This window comes from Sturnira hondurensis, unplaced genomic scaffold (genome assembly GCF_014824575.4).
Source record: "Sturnira hondurensis isolate 20B ecotype Veracruz unplaced genomic scaffold, ASM1482457v3 Scaffold0006437, whole genome shotgun sequence".
Taxonomy (NCBI): Eukaryota; Metazoa; Chordata; class Mammalia; order Chiroptera; family Phyllostomidae; genus Sturnira; species Sturnira hondurensis.
This window is the reverse complement of record NW_028079068.1, coordinates 7015416-7029534: the sequence shown is the minus strand read 5'-3', so window position 1 is coordinate 7029534 and position 14119 is coordinate 7015416. Positions and strand designations below refer to the sequence as shown.

The window sequence follows — 14119 nt, the reverse complement described above, 5'->3', positions numbered from 1 at the left end:
TTTAATGGGACACAATTTCGACATCTTATCCCAGGAAAAAAAATGGAAGTCTCACATCCCTAAAACCAGATTAAAATAGCATTTCAAGGTTACCCATTAGAAAATTCAGAGAAGTTAACAAAAAAACCAATGTGTTTGAAGGACCTGTTAAATAATGAATTAAGGATAAGACTCCCATTTCTAACATATTGTATTGATTTTCCCCCTCAGAGAACAAATCTTTTTTTAAAAGAGTGTCCTGCCTGCCACTTTTGAAATATCTGCAATAATAAAGTTCCTTTAGGGAGACAGGTAAAAGAATAAAAGGGTTCAGTATTTGAATCTGTTATAAATAACTGTGTTAATTACATCAACAAAAAATACAGTGATACTGGACTTACTCATTTCTCTGCCTAACAATTAGCAACTAAGGGCATTTACTCGAACTATCATTATTTGCTACCAATGAAAAAAATTGAGAGCAACTCAAGATACATACTGCAAACCATTTTACTGGCATCTCTGTCTTTTGTGATGGCATTAAAATTAAAAGTGACATTGGCTCCTCTTCTCTTCAGGGTCCAAACCCCTAGACCGGAGACCCACCCACATCTGTCCCTGTAACTCTCAGTGACTACAGAGACTCCGCCTGCATTTCAAGATGAATGACGAGGCCAGCACAAAATTTCCCAGTGTTAAAAAACAGTATGTCTCTCTAGGTTAACAAATGCAAACTAGCATAACCTATCAAGGCGTAGCCATCAAAAAGGTATGCTTGTAACTACACTGTGCTAAATCTGCTTGGATCAATGGTATGGCCAAAGCACACACAGTAGGATAATCGCTACAGACAACTGTTTAGAAAGCCCTGTAGAGGGAAATATCCAAAGATTTTTTTAACCCATACATTTGAGGTGAAGGTATCTCCCCACCCTCAAAAAGGGTTGCTTATGTTTTAGTATCTCAGATGTCACTGGTCTGTATCCTTACTAATCCCTTGAAAAGGCTGACCCAGCTTCACTCAATGAAATATTTCACAGTGACAGACTTTACGTGGTAGTAAAAATGCATAATTTCTTCCCACAAGGAGCATGCTGAGCCGACAATAATCTGTTCTGTTGTCATTTCTCTTTATTATCATCTGTTGGCCTTATTTTTCCCCCAAGCTTTGCACAGAAGAATACAGAAAGGAAGGTACTAATTGACAAGGAAGAAGTCAAGCAATCAAACAAGCCAATTAATCACACAGATGAGCCTGACACTTTATGATGCAATGGAAGACACGCCACCTACCACAGGTAAACAGCTTTTAAAAATTGCTCACTTGATGTAAGCATGACCTTAGAATTTAATTAGCAACTCTCTCCACAGGTGATGAACTAATAAAGTACATTTCTTTTTAATGATAATTTATTTTTCACCATTCTCTTTTCATTGCTCTCTTTTGCCCAGCTTGTACACTTCCCTCTCCTTCTTAATTGTATGGGACTGACTGCAGTGACTATGCAAATTGCAGCTGAAATCCACAGAAGCCTGTCAACCAAAAGCAATACATAGCCCACCACCCTGTTGATCTGAAGACTGTAACTGTATCTAACTAAGCTCTCTGATCTCCCTCAGCTCTGCAAGCCACCAGGGCTTTTAAAGCTCTCTCCACGCTGTGCCCAAACCCCACCATTCTTATGAATGCCAAGAGCAAAGTGGATGCAGTAAAGCAAATCAATTCAGCTTCATAATTGAGAAGTTAGGCACGCAAGACACACTAATCATCAAAGAACTCATGTCTCCAAGATGTCCTGGGGAGTGAGGGGTCCTTCATCCTGGTGTTTCCCTGGGGAATCTGGACTCTGCCCTCCTCTCCCTCTGCCTTGGTCCTTCCTCTCACTTCCCCCCACAGGACTAACAGACTCCTGGGAAATACAACTTTTCTTAAAGAACATGCAGGTAATCCAGACTCTCATGAAATAACCACCAAAACAGTTTATCAAAAGGGAATGGAAAGTTGTTTTCCTTCTAGAGTGGAATGGGATGGCCGTCCTGTAGCAACACTATGAACATATATGTGAATGAATGAATGAATGAATGGATACCTCAAAGATATTTCCAAACTGCTCCAACGACTATAAACATCTTACTTCAAAGAAAAAGTAGGACCACTAGATATTAGAATAATACTTAGGAGTATCGCGCTGTAGTTGCTAGGTTATAAGGAGTTATTTATTCCCTTTTGGTCCAATTTTCCCAGGAAGTACTACATCCTGGGGAGAAAATTACGCATTTTGAAACGCTTAACACTTTCAGGTAATGAGGTGGCATTAATCAAATTATAACAACAGGACCTAAAAGGCTGTACTAAGAGCCACAAAGAACTAACTTACCACCCAAAGAACAAAACAATCAGCAAGAGTTAGCTTCTTAAGTGCAGAACTGACAGGTGTTAAAGACAGCACTGGAGAGTGGCTAAAAGCTCAGGTGCTGGGCCTGGCTCGGGTCCAGGTCACGCTCTGGCTGCACATTCTTGAGCAAACGACTCGAAGCCTGGGATCGTCATCTAAGCAACAAGGGTGGCAGCTGCATAGGCCGTTCATGCGGATAAAACGACTATCTCTGCAAAGTGCCTGGACAGTGCAAATGCTCAATAAATGTTACTGTTACCTACCAGGGTAATGGTGATGCTGTGAACTACCATACAAGGTTAAACTTGATTTTCCTTGTATGGGCTAAATTATTTGAAACTGTTACTGAAGATAGTAAGCATTTTGTGAAGAAACACTGTACACTAATTGTTTACACATAACTTTATGGAATAAGCTTAGTAAACTTAGGATTCATTCACTGTACTCTTACAATGTGTGAGTTGTGGTAAATACAGAAATAAGAAAATGACCTTTGTCCTCAGGAAGTTTACAAGATAAATACAGATAACTAATTTCAATTACCATAAACTAGCATCACCGACAGAGGTTTGCAGACAATTCCCTGAGGGACCCGGGGAAAGCTCCCGAAGAAAAGCTCTTTGAAAGGTTCCTCTCACCAAATCTCGAACCAGGAATTCATACTCGGATAGCTTTCAGTTAGGCTGTAACAGGCTGGGCTAGGGACCAGAAGCACCTCTCCCCCAGAAGGGACGGGGGTTGCACAAAGTGCCGGGGGCTGCCTGGATTGAAACTGTAACAGAAACTGCAAGATAGCCTCCCCACACCCTGGGGTTACTGTCAACAAAGCCAACGCCGGGCAAACCAACCCGCATGCGCAGTGACAGGCAGCTGAGCAGCTTGTGATAGGTACAGCCTTCAAACAGCAGTGTTGGTAGCTATGGCTGGGACACTTCTGCCCCCTTTAGCAAAATGGCAGCCAGAAGAGGGGCAAAGACACCAGGGGAATGACACACACTCGGGCATTGGCCCACACTGGTGGAAAAGTCAGACATTCTGTCACGCATGGGTTTCTGGGCCCAGGCGTTAATTAAAACAGGACTTGCAATGAAGCGCACACTCTCTTCCTGGCCCCCAGTCAGGGTAGGATGGGGTGGGGTGGGCTGGAGTGAGGTGCACTTTGGAGGGACCCTGCAGGCTTTGGCCCTGACAGCAGCACACAGACACACAAGCTGGGAAGGTTCCTTGTCCCCAAGGCCGCAAGCAGCTTTGGGCACTGGAGCCCCACAGATGGAGCTGCCCCTGCACAATTGGCGGAGTGATCTGACGGTGCACCCCAAACCCTGGGAAAGAGAGAAAGCTGTGTGAGACGAAGGCGACTCTGGAACTCCTGAGTGTGCACCGCAGAGAGAGAGCACTCCCGGAAGCTGGAGGGGCGAGACCCACTTGTGTGGCAGCCACCAAGGGCTCCAAAAGGACAGACAAGGAATGATGGGGCACTTCTAAGCACGGGTTTGCATTTCAGTCTTTTTGGTAACAAGGGGATTTCTGTGTATGGTGGAAGAGGCTGGCTTGGAGCAGGTGAGACCTCCGCTACCCCCAACTGGAAACCCTGTTAATAAAAACCTTGTTCCATCCTCACCTACTTCTGTGTTGTGCTCGTGCGTGATGGCAGGCGCCGGACCCCAGGCTGCTCAGTTACAAGGTCACACACCTACATGCGATTCTTATGTTCTTAAAACATAAAAATTTACCCCACATCTATGACATTGTTATTGCAAAAAGCTGGCAACATTTACAATGAAATAAGGACCTGAAAAACTTTTCAAATGGCCCTGATCTTCTTTCTCAGACAGAATCCTGGAACGCTGGTACTAAGAGGTGTGAGATTGGCGTCCAGTTAAATTATACCTATTACACCCGCCAAGTTAGAGGAAGGGGAAAATTATCTCAGATACCTGGTGAACTAGCCAATATAAAATCCTGGAAGGAGAAAGCTCCATTCACCAAAGGGAATAATACCTAATTGATAAAGAGTTTCTTGAAAAAAATCCAAGACGCAAACCAAGAACTGAATGTGCTTCACATATTCAGTGGCTTTGGGTTCATATATCCAAGGAAATCCACCTTTGGTCAATGAAAACAAATAGTTCAAGTAGTAAGTTTACAAGTCATAGAAAAGTGATAATATATACATTTTCTGTGTCTGTTAATCCAGCTGATGAGCAGATGATAAGGAAATCTTAGAAACCATCCTTGGAATTATTCTTTAAAATACTCAATGTCCCCTCTTCATGAATAATATACCAGAGTATCTAGTTTATGGTTCCATCATTTCATTGGGTTAAAATAGAGAGATATGTACATATATCGCCTTTGAAACCACAAGCAACCCCAATTTCACAGTCAGCTAGGTGATTCTGCATGCTGTGTTAAAATCAGCTGGGTTTGATTTACATTGAGCACTGCTGGATTCAGCACCTTTACGCCTCCTAATGCGAAGTCCGGAGAGTCCCTGGGAGAAATGATTAGACTTGTGCTCTCCACTATCCCTACAATACAAGCAAACCCCTCTTCCACCTCTTGCAGTAAGTCTAGAAATTGCTTCCGCATCGGGGGCCTGAATGTCTCCGAAATATTCCCAGATAAAATCCCAAAGGGACCAAATTCTACTGAGGTGTTTTAGGAATGGCAATAACAAACAAAACACGGCTTTACAGGGGTGGGCAGAGGCCAGCAGGAAGCTGAACGATACTAAGGTGAGTTCACGATTATTAGTCTCTGACACACAATGGAAAGCAAGTCAATATTCTTTAACGGTGGCAGCTTATGTTTGTGAAGCTCTCCCCAGTTCTCTAGGAGCTTCTACACGTTACCTTATCTCATCCCCACCAATAACTCACCAAGATGAGCAAGGGGCAGAGCATCCTCCCCACTTGACAGACCCAGAAACCAGAGAGTCGGGAAATTGTCAAAGAACTAGATGACAAAGCCAGGCCTTCTGACCCCCAGGACAGCATACTTTCTACCACATGCTACTAAATACGGAGTTATTAAGTATCGACCGCTAGTAATGTGATCATTCCACCTCAGGAGTCTTCTAAGTTCACTGGTGCTTCTCAGCATTCAGTTACAATTACTAAATGACTACTTTCCAGACTCATCTTCAAACAGGAACAATCGTACATATTTTGCCTAAACAAGAACACACTCGAATGGCAACTACTTGGTATCATCGCACTGACCCATCCATCTGATCTCCCACCACTGTTCTCACCTGGGGCCAGAAGCAACAGGCAGCTGCTGAGCAGACCAGGTTCATCTGCCAAGAACAACGCCTCTCAGCTCCTCATGCAACCGCTGAATTATCTACCTCAAATCAGTGAACTTATGAGAAATGGGTGAATATTTTCAGTGCTGTTTCTTGTACCTAACAGTAACCAGTGACAAACTCCAAAGATACAGATACAAAATTAGGAAAAATACAAATCCAAGCATAGTGATATCTGACGGCAAAGTAAACTATGACTGTGTGGGAAGAAAGCAGGTGCGGAGTAAGTCACCTCAAAACTTCCACTCCCATCCATTTAGTTCAGCTAACAATGGCTAACCGTGGCCAGCAGAGTGCCCTGGAAGGACAGATGTAAAATAAGAAGCATTGTTGATTGAGTGGTGACTGTGCTAAACACTCTGAAGGTGCTTTATGACAGCGGTCCCCAACTTTTTTTGGCACCACAGGCTGGTTTCATGGAAGCTGAGCATCACTCGCTCACTCGCCTGCACGCCTGATGCCGGGGATGGGGTGGGGGACCCCTGCTTTATGAGATTTGGCTCAGTTAACTAATCAGCGAGGGAAGCACAAACAACCTCATTTTACAGCCGAGGAAACAGGAGGTTCCAGTAAGGTGCTCCAAGAGCCACAGCGGGGAGATGCCGGTTCCGATCCAAGCCAGGCGATGTCAGAGCCCGTATTTTAAACCAGGGGTCTGCGGTCTGCAATTCCTGGGTCAAGCTCAGCCCGCCGCCTGGTTCAGTCCAGCCCCAACAACAGCGTTCCATTTCTAAATGGCTGGGATGAAAAAATCAAAAGGCTGTTTCAAACTCCAGGGTCCCTAGGTTGAAACCCAGTCACATTTGTTCACTGACACAGTGGCCGTGGCTGCATTCACAATACAACGGCAGAGCTGAGTTACCTGTGACAGGAGCCACACAGGGCCCACAAAGCTGAAAATACTCACTACCTGGCTCTTTACAGAAAAGCATGCTTGACTTCTGCTCTAAGCCATTTCATTTTAGGCTTCTTTAACATCACTACCTGGATGTTTTAAGAAATAAGCCACAATTAACATACCCCAAATCAAACCCCTAATTGCCTCCACTACACACATCCAGATCCACACTTTAAGTCTTCCCCTGTGGAAAATCCGTCCTGTATAAAAGCCACAGACCTAGAATACTTTCAAGTTCTTTCTTTCACTCATGATCAAAGCCACCAGCAAATCTGCTCAGCTCTATCTGCCTCTGAAATATCCACACACATTTCTTTCCCTCAGCTGCTCAGCACCCGGGCCCGTGCCTCCACCATCCCTTTCTGAATCGCTGCCACACCACTTACTAGGACTTCCTGGCTCTGTTTCCGGCTCTAGACAGCGGTTACAATACTCTTCTACCCACAAAACCTCTGGCCCTTCTAAACATGCCCACCACACTCCTGCTTGAGGGTCCTGGGGGTCCCTCATTACTGCAGACCTCTTAGAAGATGCCACCCTGTTGTACACAGACAGGCCCTCCCCCTCCATCTGACCCCGCGCCTACACGCCCAGGCCCCGGAACTGCCTTGCCCTGGCTTTGCCGTTTGCCAAGTTATCTCACCCCTCACCCCCTACAACACATATACTGCGCTTTCATCGAATTTCGGCTCCAGGAGGGCAGAAGTTGAGTTCATTTTCCTTAAGAACATAACTCTGGCACCAGACCAGGGCCTGACACCCATCAGGTAAGCAAGCATCTGCTGAGTGAATGAGAAAGCAGGCCCTACATTCAAGAACACTGTTCCGTGACAGAGACAGGTGAACACATTCAACATATAAATAACTGTACTGAATGGGGCTTAATAATGTATTTTGAATTTCTCCTACTTTCTTATTAAACACCCTACTCTAAACAAACCAAATGTGGGGCGCCTCGATCAGGGAGAGAAAGTGAGCTCTGTAGTATCACAGTCTACGGATGGAGTTATTCCAGACACGCCTACTCTGTTGACAAGGGCTCTGTTTACAGGCTCGAATCCCACTCCTACCTTTTGTTTCAGCCGTAATTTCCTCCTTCGCATCTCGGCCAAACCCTATGGTACTCACTACCTCAGCTTCCCCTCCCATCTCTTCTCCCTAAGTCCTGCTGCATTTATCCAGCTCTTGGCTACCACGCTCGAAAGCGACATTCACTTCTTGGTCATGAATGCAGGGAAACTGAGTTTTCACAAAGGAAATACGTCCCTTACAACATTATCATTTCTAAGAACACACTCAAGTTCAGTCCACGTTTGGGAAAGTTAAGTACTCTAACAGGACTGCACACTTGAAATCCACGTAATTTTATTGACTGATGTTCCCCCGATAAATTCAATAAACATCTTTTTAAAGGAAGGAAAAAGGGAAAGAAACTGTGGATGACGATGACGATGATGATGATGAGCACCCTACTGTGTGACCTAGAGACAGTGCAGTTTCCGAACATTTGAGGGAAAACGAAGGAGGTTTGTGAGTGGTAAACGCATAAACCAACCAACAATGCCACTGTACTCGAAGCTATCGCAGCAGAAAGGACTTTCCCTTTTGAGAATAATCTACCTGCTTGGCTTCTTCCCTTCCTGGCCAATTTTTAACTAGGAGAAGCAGTTTCGACTTTCACTTATCGATTTTTAAATGTATCTACGGGAAAGCTGCAGATGGGTGGTGGAAGGAACCAGTGACAAGCAACAGGCGTACCCTCTCCTCCAGCCTGGCCAGCTGCTCTTTGTAGAACGCGTCCTGTCTCTTTATCACGCGATCCTTCTCCTCCAGCAGCTTGGCCTGAAAAGGGAAATGAAGAATAGACTGCATTATGAAAAAGCAACAGCAAAGCAGAAGTCAAGTACGCATTACATTAGAAATAAATATAAAAGGCTGAAGACTTCTGCAAACTATTAGGTCTCTGCCACAGGAAAGAAAACATTAATAAGATGAGGGTTGCTGGATTTAAATGTAAAGAACGCGTCTACACTGTTTTTTCTCTTTTTGCTGCAACAGCTGTGTCCTACTTTGTCCAAATGCATCACAATACAGCAGAGACAGTTTTATTAAACTCTCTTAATTTCCAGGATTCATATTTTGCACAATAAAACTTTGATTTTAATCTGGGAATAAGACACATGGTTACTAACCTTTCTTGAACAACAAAAAATAACCAAAGTAACATTTTGCACGTAAACTTTATACCTGAGAACCCATAAATTACCCAGGGAAACCTGGATGCAAATGCGTGCATTGGTCTATTTACTTTTTTGTGAAACAGCTGTCTTTAGAGAGAGGGTAAAAAAATTACTATAAATGCTTATGTAAATAATTAAAATGACTATTAATAATAAAAGTAATTTAAACATGTTTCCCACTTCTAATTTATAAGATCTTATTTACAAAATAATAATGCAATAAAATACTGATTCTTGAAAAACATAATGATAAAGATGGTTACTTATATATTTTTGATTAGTAAAATAATGTATTTTTCAAGTCACTGTCTGCATCTCAGTCATTGTTTAAGTGGCCACCTTCTCTGAGGGATCAAGCCCCCCTATATCATCCCAAGTTAGAAAAGTTTTTAGCGTATTTTTCGTTCAGCAGATATCGAATCCACACCTGCGCAGGAATCTTTAAGAAATCAAAGGAGGATGGACTCTGGCATTCACATCTCTGGGCCGAGCCCTTCTGCCTGCCTCGGCCTCTCTAAGGGTGACTTCCACTAGGTCTTTGTTCTGCTACTCACCTTGGCATCGATGTCCTGCAGCATGTCAAAAAAAACAAACAAACGGTTATTTAACAATATAAGTAACTGTTTTTTCCAAATGCCAGAAAGAAATCTGATGCATAATATCTACCCAAAGTGCAAACCAAAGAAGGCAGGGCGTGCTGCAGGGGCAGACTAGCTGAACCCAGAACACGTTTAAATGTGCCTGGGCTGTTAGTTCAATTCGGAGATTTCAGTGAGAAATTCATATACTTGAAAGCATATGCACAAATCAAAACAAATATAATCTTAAGATTTGATAAAAACACATTCATATGTAAGTACATAATCCATGGCTCCTTTTGTACAGCACAGTGAAAACCTGCCAGTCTGTCATAAATATTTTTTAAAAAATGGAGAATGTGTAACCAAGCTAAGTGTGGAGAAAATTAGCACGACTGTGTATGTGCTCTAAAAAGACCTCCCTAAATTCAACACAGATGCCCAAAATAAACAAATGAAAAAGAATGAACTTATGAGACCCTCTGTAAAGATAAGAAAAATTAAACCAAGTGGAAAAAAGAAGAAAAAGCACATAGCTGTGAGAATTCATGTAATCTATATGCCACTTAAAAAATAAGCCCTCTACCCCACACCCCACAAATAACACAGACTAGAAAATCCCACAGAAAAATACAAAAAATAAACACAGGAAAAAGAAAACTAAACCGCAGAAGAAATCAAAACATGAATATCAGAATAATAAAATGCCATTATAAAAATATAAAGTTACTAGTGGTGCGGACACAGGAAAGCAGGCGCTTCTGTGCACAGCTGGTCAGGACGTAAACGGGCACAAACTCCTTTTTAAACCAACTTGACAAAACGTTACAAGGCTTAAAAATGTGCACATTCACTGAGATTCGAACACTATTTTTAGAACTTAACTAATTATAGCGATATGCAAAGATGTTCACGATAGGGCTGTTTAGAAATGCAAAGAAACAAAAATAAAACCTAATCTGTGTTAAATAAAAACATACTCTTGATATACTGAGTAAAAAAGAAAAAGACTATAAACAGAAAAGACAGCATGATCTTTTTTCTGTAGGAAAGGGGGAGTGGAGAAAGGCCAAGCGGACAGTCAACAAAAGTTGTCACAGGGTGGTTTCTAGTTCTCGCTTCTATTTTCCAAATTGAAAATAACAGTAGAGCAAGAAATCTGAATTGAATTCTGCTTTAAGCTTGCACACTCCTCTGTGGTAACGGCCACACTCAGCTGAATCGGAGGCTGCAGTGACGGGCAAGGCGTGGCTGTAAGACCGGGTCCCACAGCAGGGTGCCGACGACACAGATTTTAGTCTATGCGAAACGATCAACCACTGACAGCCATGAGAAATTGTTTCAACGAAGTAATTTTCTAATTCAAACTATTATGTGGGGGACAAACAGGTCATGAAATAGCATGCACACTAAGCTCCTAATATGGGGTAAGACATAGGGGCTAAAGGCAAAAAGGAAGGAAAGGGAAAGTTGAGCGCTTTGTTCTATGGGCATGGGAAACGCATACCCCATGCTAAGAAGTTAACAGTGGATACGATATGCATAGTGGGATGTATTGGCTTCTAGTTTCCAAATTTCATAAAGAGCAATTATGACTTCTGTAATCAGAAAAACATTTAAAACATAAATACCACGTACATTTCTCCCTGACTAGGAGATGAAAATATGTATGAGGCCAAAGGTGTGAACTATTAAGTAACCATATTATCCACCAAAAAACAATTTGTTTTAACAACTCCGACAGTTACTTACAGCATGGAGATTATTTTACCTGCCAAATCCTTAATGCATCAGCACTCGATTCTGACTCCCATTCAATGATGACAACACCCACTGTGGTTCTTAAAACACTCACACCAAATGCTGATTTGTTTGTGTGCGGCTAGGTACGTGGTGAGGTTCGTTTTGTTTTGGGTTGTTTTTTTTTTAACTACAAGAATATTGCCCGAGACTACTGGAGGCTACTCCCAGCAACGAGTTTAATTCTGAGGGGCTGATTATAACCTAAATAAAGGATATACAAAAATATCCTCACTTACATTGTCAGATGTAATCCTTGAAAACTTTAATGCAACGTGCTGGAAGATGAGATATGGACACTTAGGGCACGGCTTCCAAAGACCGGAAAACACTGAGCTACAGCCTGACTCCGCACATCTGTCCTTGGATGGCAAGCGGAATCAATAGTCCGAGATCACCAGGGAGAACAATAACTGGAAACACAGCCACACCACTCTCATGGCACACCGCTTTGAAACAGTTAATGGGATGCTGGGAGGGGAAGTCACACCAGACGAATCCTAACGCTTAAATAAGTCTGGGAGACACTGATACACTAATAGCCGCTGAGGATGGAGAGTCACACTCAAGGAAAAGCAGAAAACCAAGGGCAAGGAAACAAAACTTCTACCTGTGACTCTAACAGATATAAGTGGGCATGTAAAAACAAAGTGGATCCCCACATATTTGTTGTTGTAGTACAACTTCTTAGGAACAAATGAGTATAAAAAGTTTCCCCCCACTTCCTGTTTGCTGCTCCTCCCACCTTTATAAGAAATGGGCAGTTTTCAGACCCTGTCAGATTCGAGATGAAATGGCTGGGCTTAAAAACACGGCAGAAGTGCTTACATGATCACTATGGAAAACAGGAGCATTCCACACGCAAGAGCAACAAAGAGAAGAAGAAAATCAAGTCTCCTTTAAGAAACCCATCATAAACACGTTGGCAGCTAGATAGAAAATGAAGTATATACATATTTCCTTCCTTAAAGAGAGAGAAGCATCTAAGGGAGAGAGGAACACTGATTGGCTGCCTCTCACACATGGGTCTGAACCCACAGCCCAGGCCTGTGCCCTGACTGGGAATCAAACCGGAGACCCTTTGCTTTGCAGAACGACATTCAACCAACTGAGCCACACTGGTCAGGGCTCCTCTCTTCATCGCTGGTTTTACATTTTTATTTCAAAAACCACTTACTCTGGCCTATACTTTCTTTTTTCAAAAGAATAAAAAGATGCGCCTCCAAGTGGTGGAGGGCATAATTTGAAAATGTCTTTCGAAGTGTTTACAAAGGATGAAAGGTCAACGGAAGAAAAAACTGAAGTTGTGGGCAGGGCACCTGGTGCTGGGAGGGCCTTTACCTTCCCTCCTAAGCTCCCAGGAAAGTCTCCGAAGCAGAAGCTTGTGGGCATGGCAGCTCAGCTCTCCTAGGCCCAGGCGCTCCCAGGGACTGAGGCATCCACTGCTCAGGGTTCAGGCATTGGGAACCCGGTGACGTCACAATCCCTTAGCTCAGAGGGCGTACTTGTTGCCTCATGCACCAAGTACAAGGCATGCTAAAGAAACATCCAGCGCTAAGGAAAAGGCTTGTACGTTTTAAATGACAAAGTTCCTTGAAATGTCAGTGTTCAATTTTAATAGCTCAAAGTAGAAAACAAAGGAGGAGCCTGCTCAATTTTTCCATGGGATGATATTATGAAGCCAGAGATTACTAGGCTTGAGAAAAGGCAAGAACTGTAAATCAATATAAACAGGAAATCCTTATAATTCATTCTCTGTCATTCTAAATCTTATAAAGAATCTGAAACACACATATAATGGACTGGGAAAAATTTTATCTTTCATAATAATATGGATAACCTGTGGTAGACAAAAATAAATCTCTGTATCTGTCTGTCTGTCTGTCTATCTATCTAGCTATCTTACGACCCACACAGGCAAACCAGAGCAAGGAAAAGAGCTCTATTCCTTGTCAAGTACATATAAGGGACAATATAAAGGGCCCTAATATGATCCTATGCTAACATAAAACAGAACGGAAATATCCAAGGGGGCTGAACTGTAAACTTGTAAGGTGATATTACATTTAGAAGCTGTAGAACATGATCACTGTGAATATCAATTAGCCATGACAAAATAATTAAAGTAGCCATGTAGTCAATTAGCTAAATACTAGGCTTTTGTTATAAATGAAAAACTATCTAGGGTTCACTGAGCTTTTATCAAGAGGCATTAATAATAAGCAAAGAATTATACTCACAGCGCCGTTTTCCAAACCACACCAGAAGGTGACCTTCAAGAGGGTAACTCATGTAGGTGAACTGAAACGATGCCTAACCTGTGGTCAAACTTAGTGCACTTTTCTATAACTACTTAGAGGCAGAAGCATAAGCTATGAGCAAACCCCAGCATGAAATGTTAAACCAGACTATGTCCACTAACACTGTAATGCCCAACAGAGGCTGAATACAGACCAAGACCATTCTTTCAACAGGATTCTTCACCCACACTCTGGAACTCATACCCAAGCCCCCAGGATGTGCTCTAAGCCATGTGCCTCTGTTTGCTTTGTTTTCCCCAAAGAGCTTCAAGAACCGCGGTCTACCTGTCAGCTCCTCCACGCTGATAACATTCGGAACAGCCTCCTGCAGACCCTCTGCCCCTTCGGGCACACATCTAGGAAGCGACCCACGTGGCCTCTGTGACACCACTAGTGTGGCACTAGTCTGAGACCTGTGACAATAAAACCATTTCCAGACACTGCCCACTGTCCTTGGGGAAGCGGACGTTCCCCCCGTTGAGAACCACTGCTTTGAGAGGGTGGCGGGTGGCGGGTTGTCTCAGGACAACTACACACAGCCTCACCTGCCTCAGGTGAACCTTCCCTACAAAGAAAGCACCTGGAAAACCAGAGAACTGGCACTGCATTGCGTTTTAC

General features: G+C 43.0%; 1 protein-coding gene across 3 annotated transcripts in view; it reads right to left on the bottom strand.

The window, feature by feature from the left end:
- The window catches only part of CHCHD3 (coiled-coil-helix-coiled-coil-helix domain containing 3), a 268860-nt gene that overhangs the window by 91642 nt on the left and 163099 nt on the right, over positions 1 to 14119 (bottom strand). For 2 of the 3 annotated variants that reach the window (XM_037049174.1, XM_037049175.1), the window contains exons 5-6: positions 9378 to 9392; positions 8342 to 8425 (exon numbers count right to left, since the gene is read on the bottom strand). In XM_037049174.1, coding sequence (XP_036905069.1) covers positions 8342 to 8425; positions 9378 to 9392 — 99 coding nt within the window. The remainder of the gene's footprint in view (positions 1 to 8341; positions 8426 to 9377; positions 9393 to 14119) is intronic. The other variant, XM_037049176.1, reaches the window with a different exon arrangement.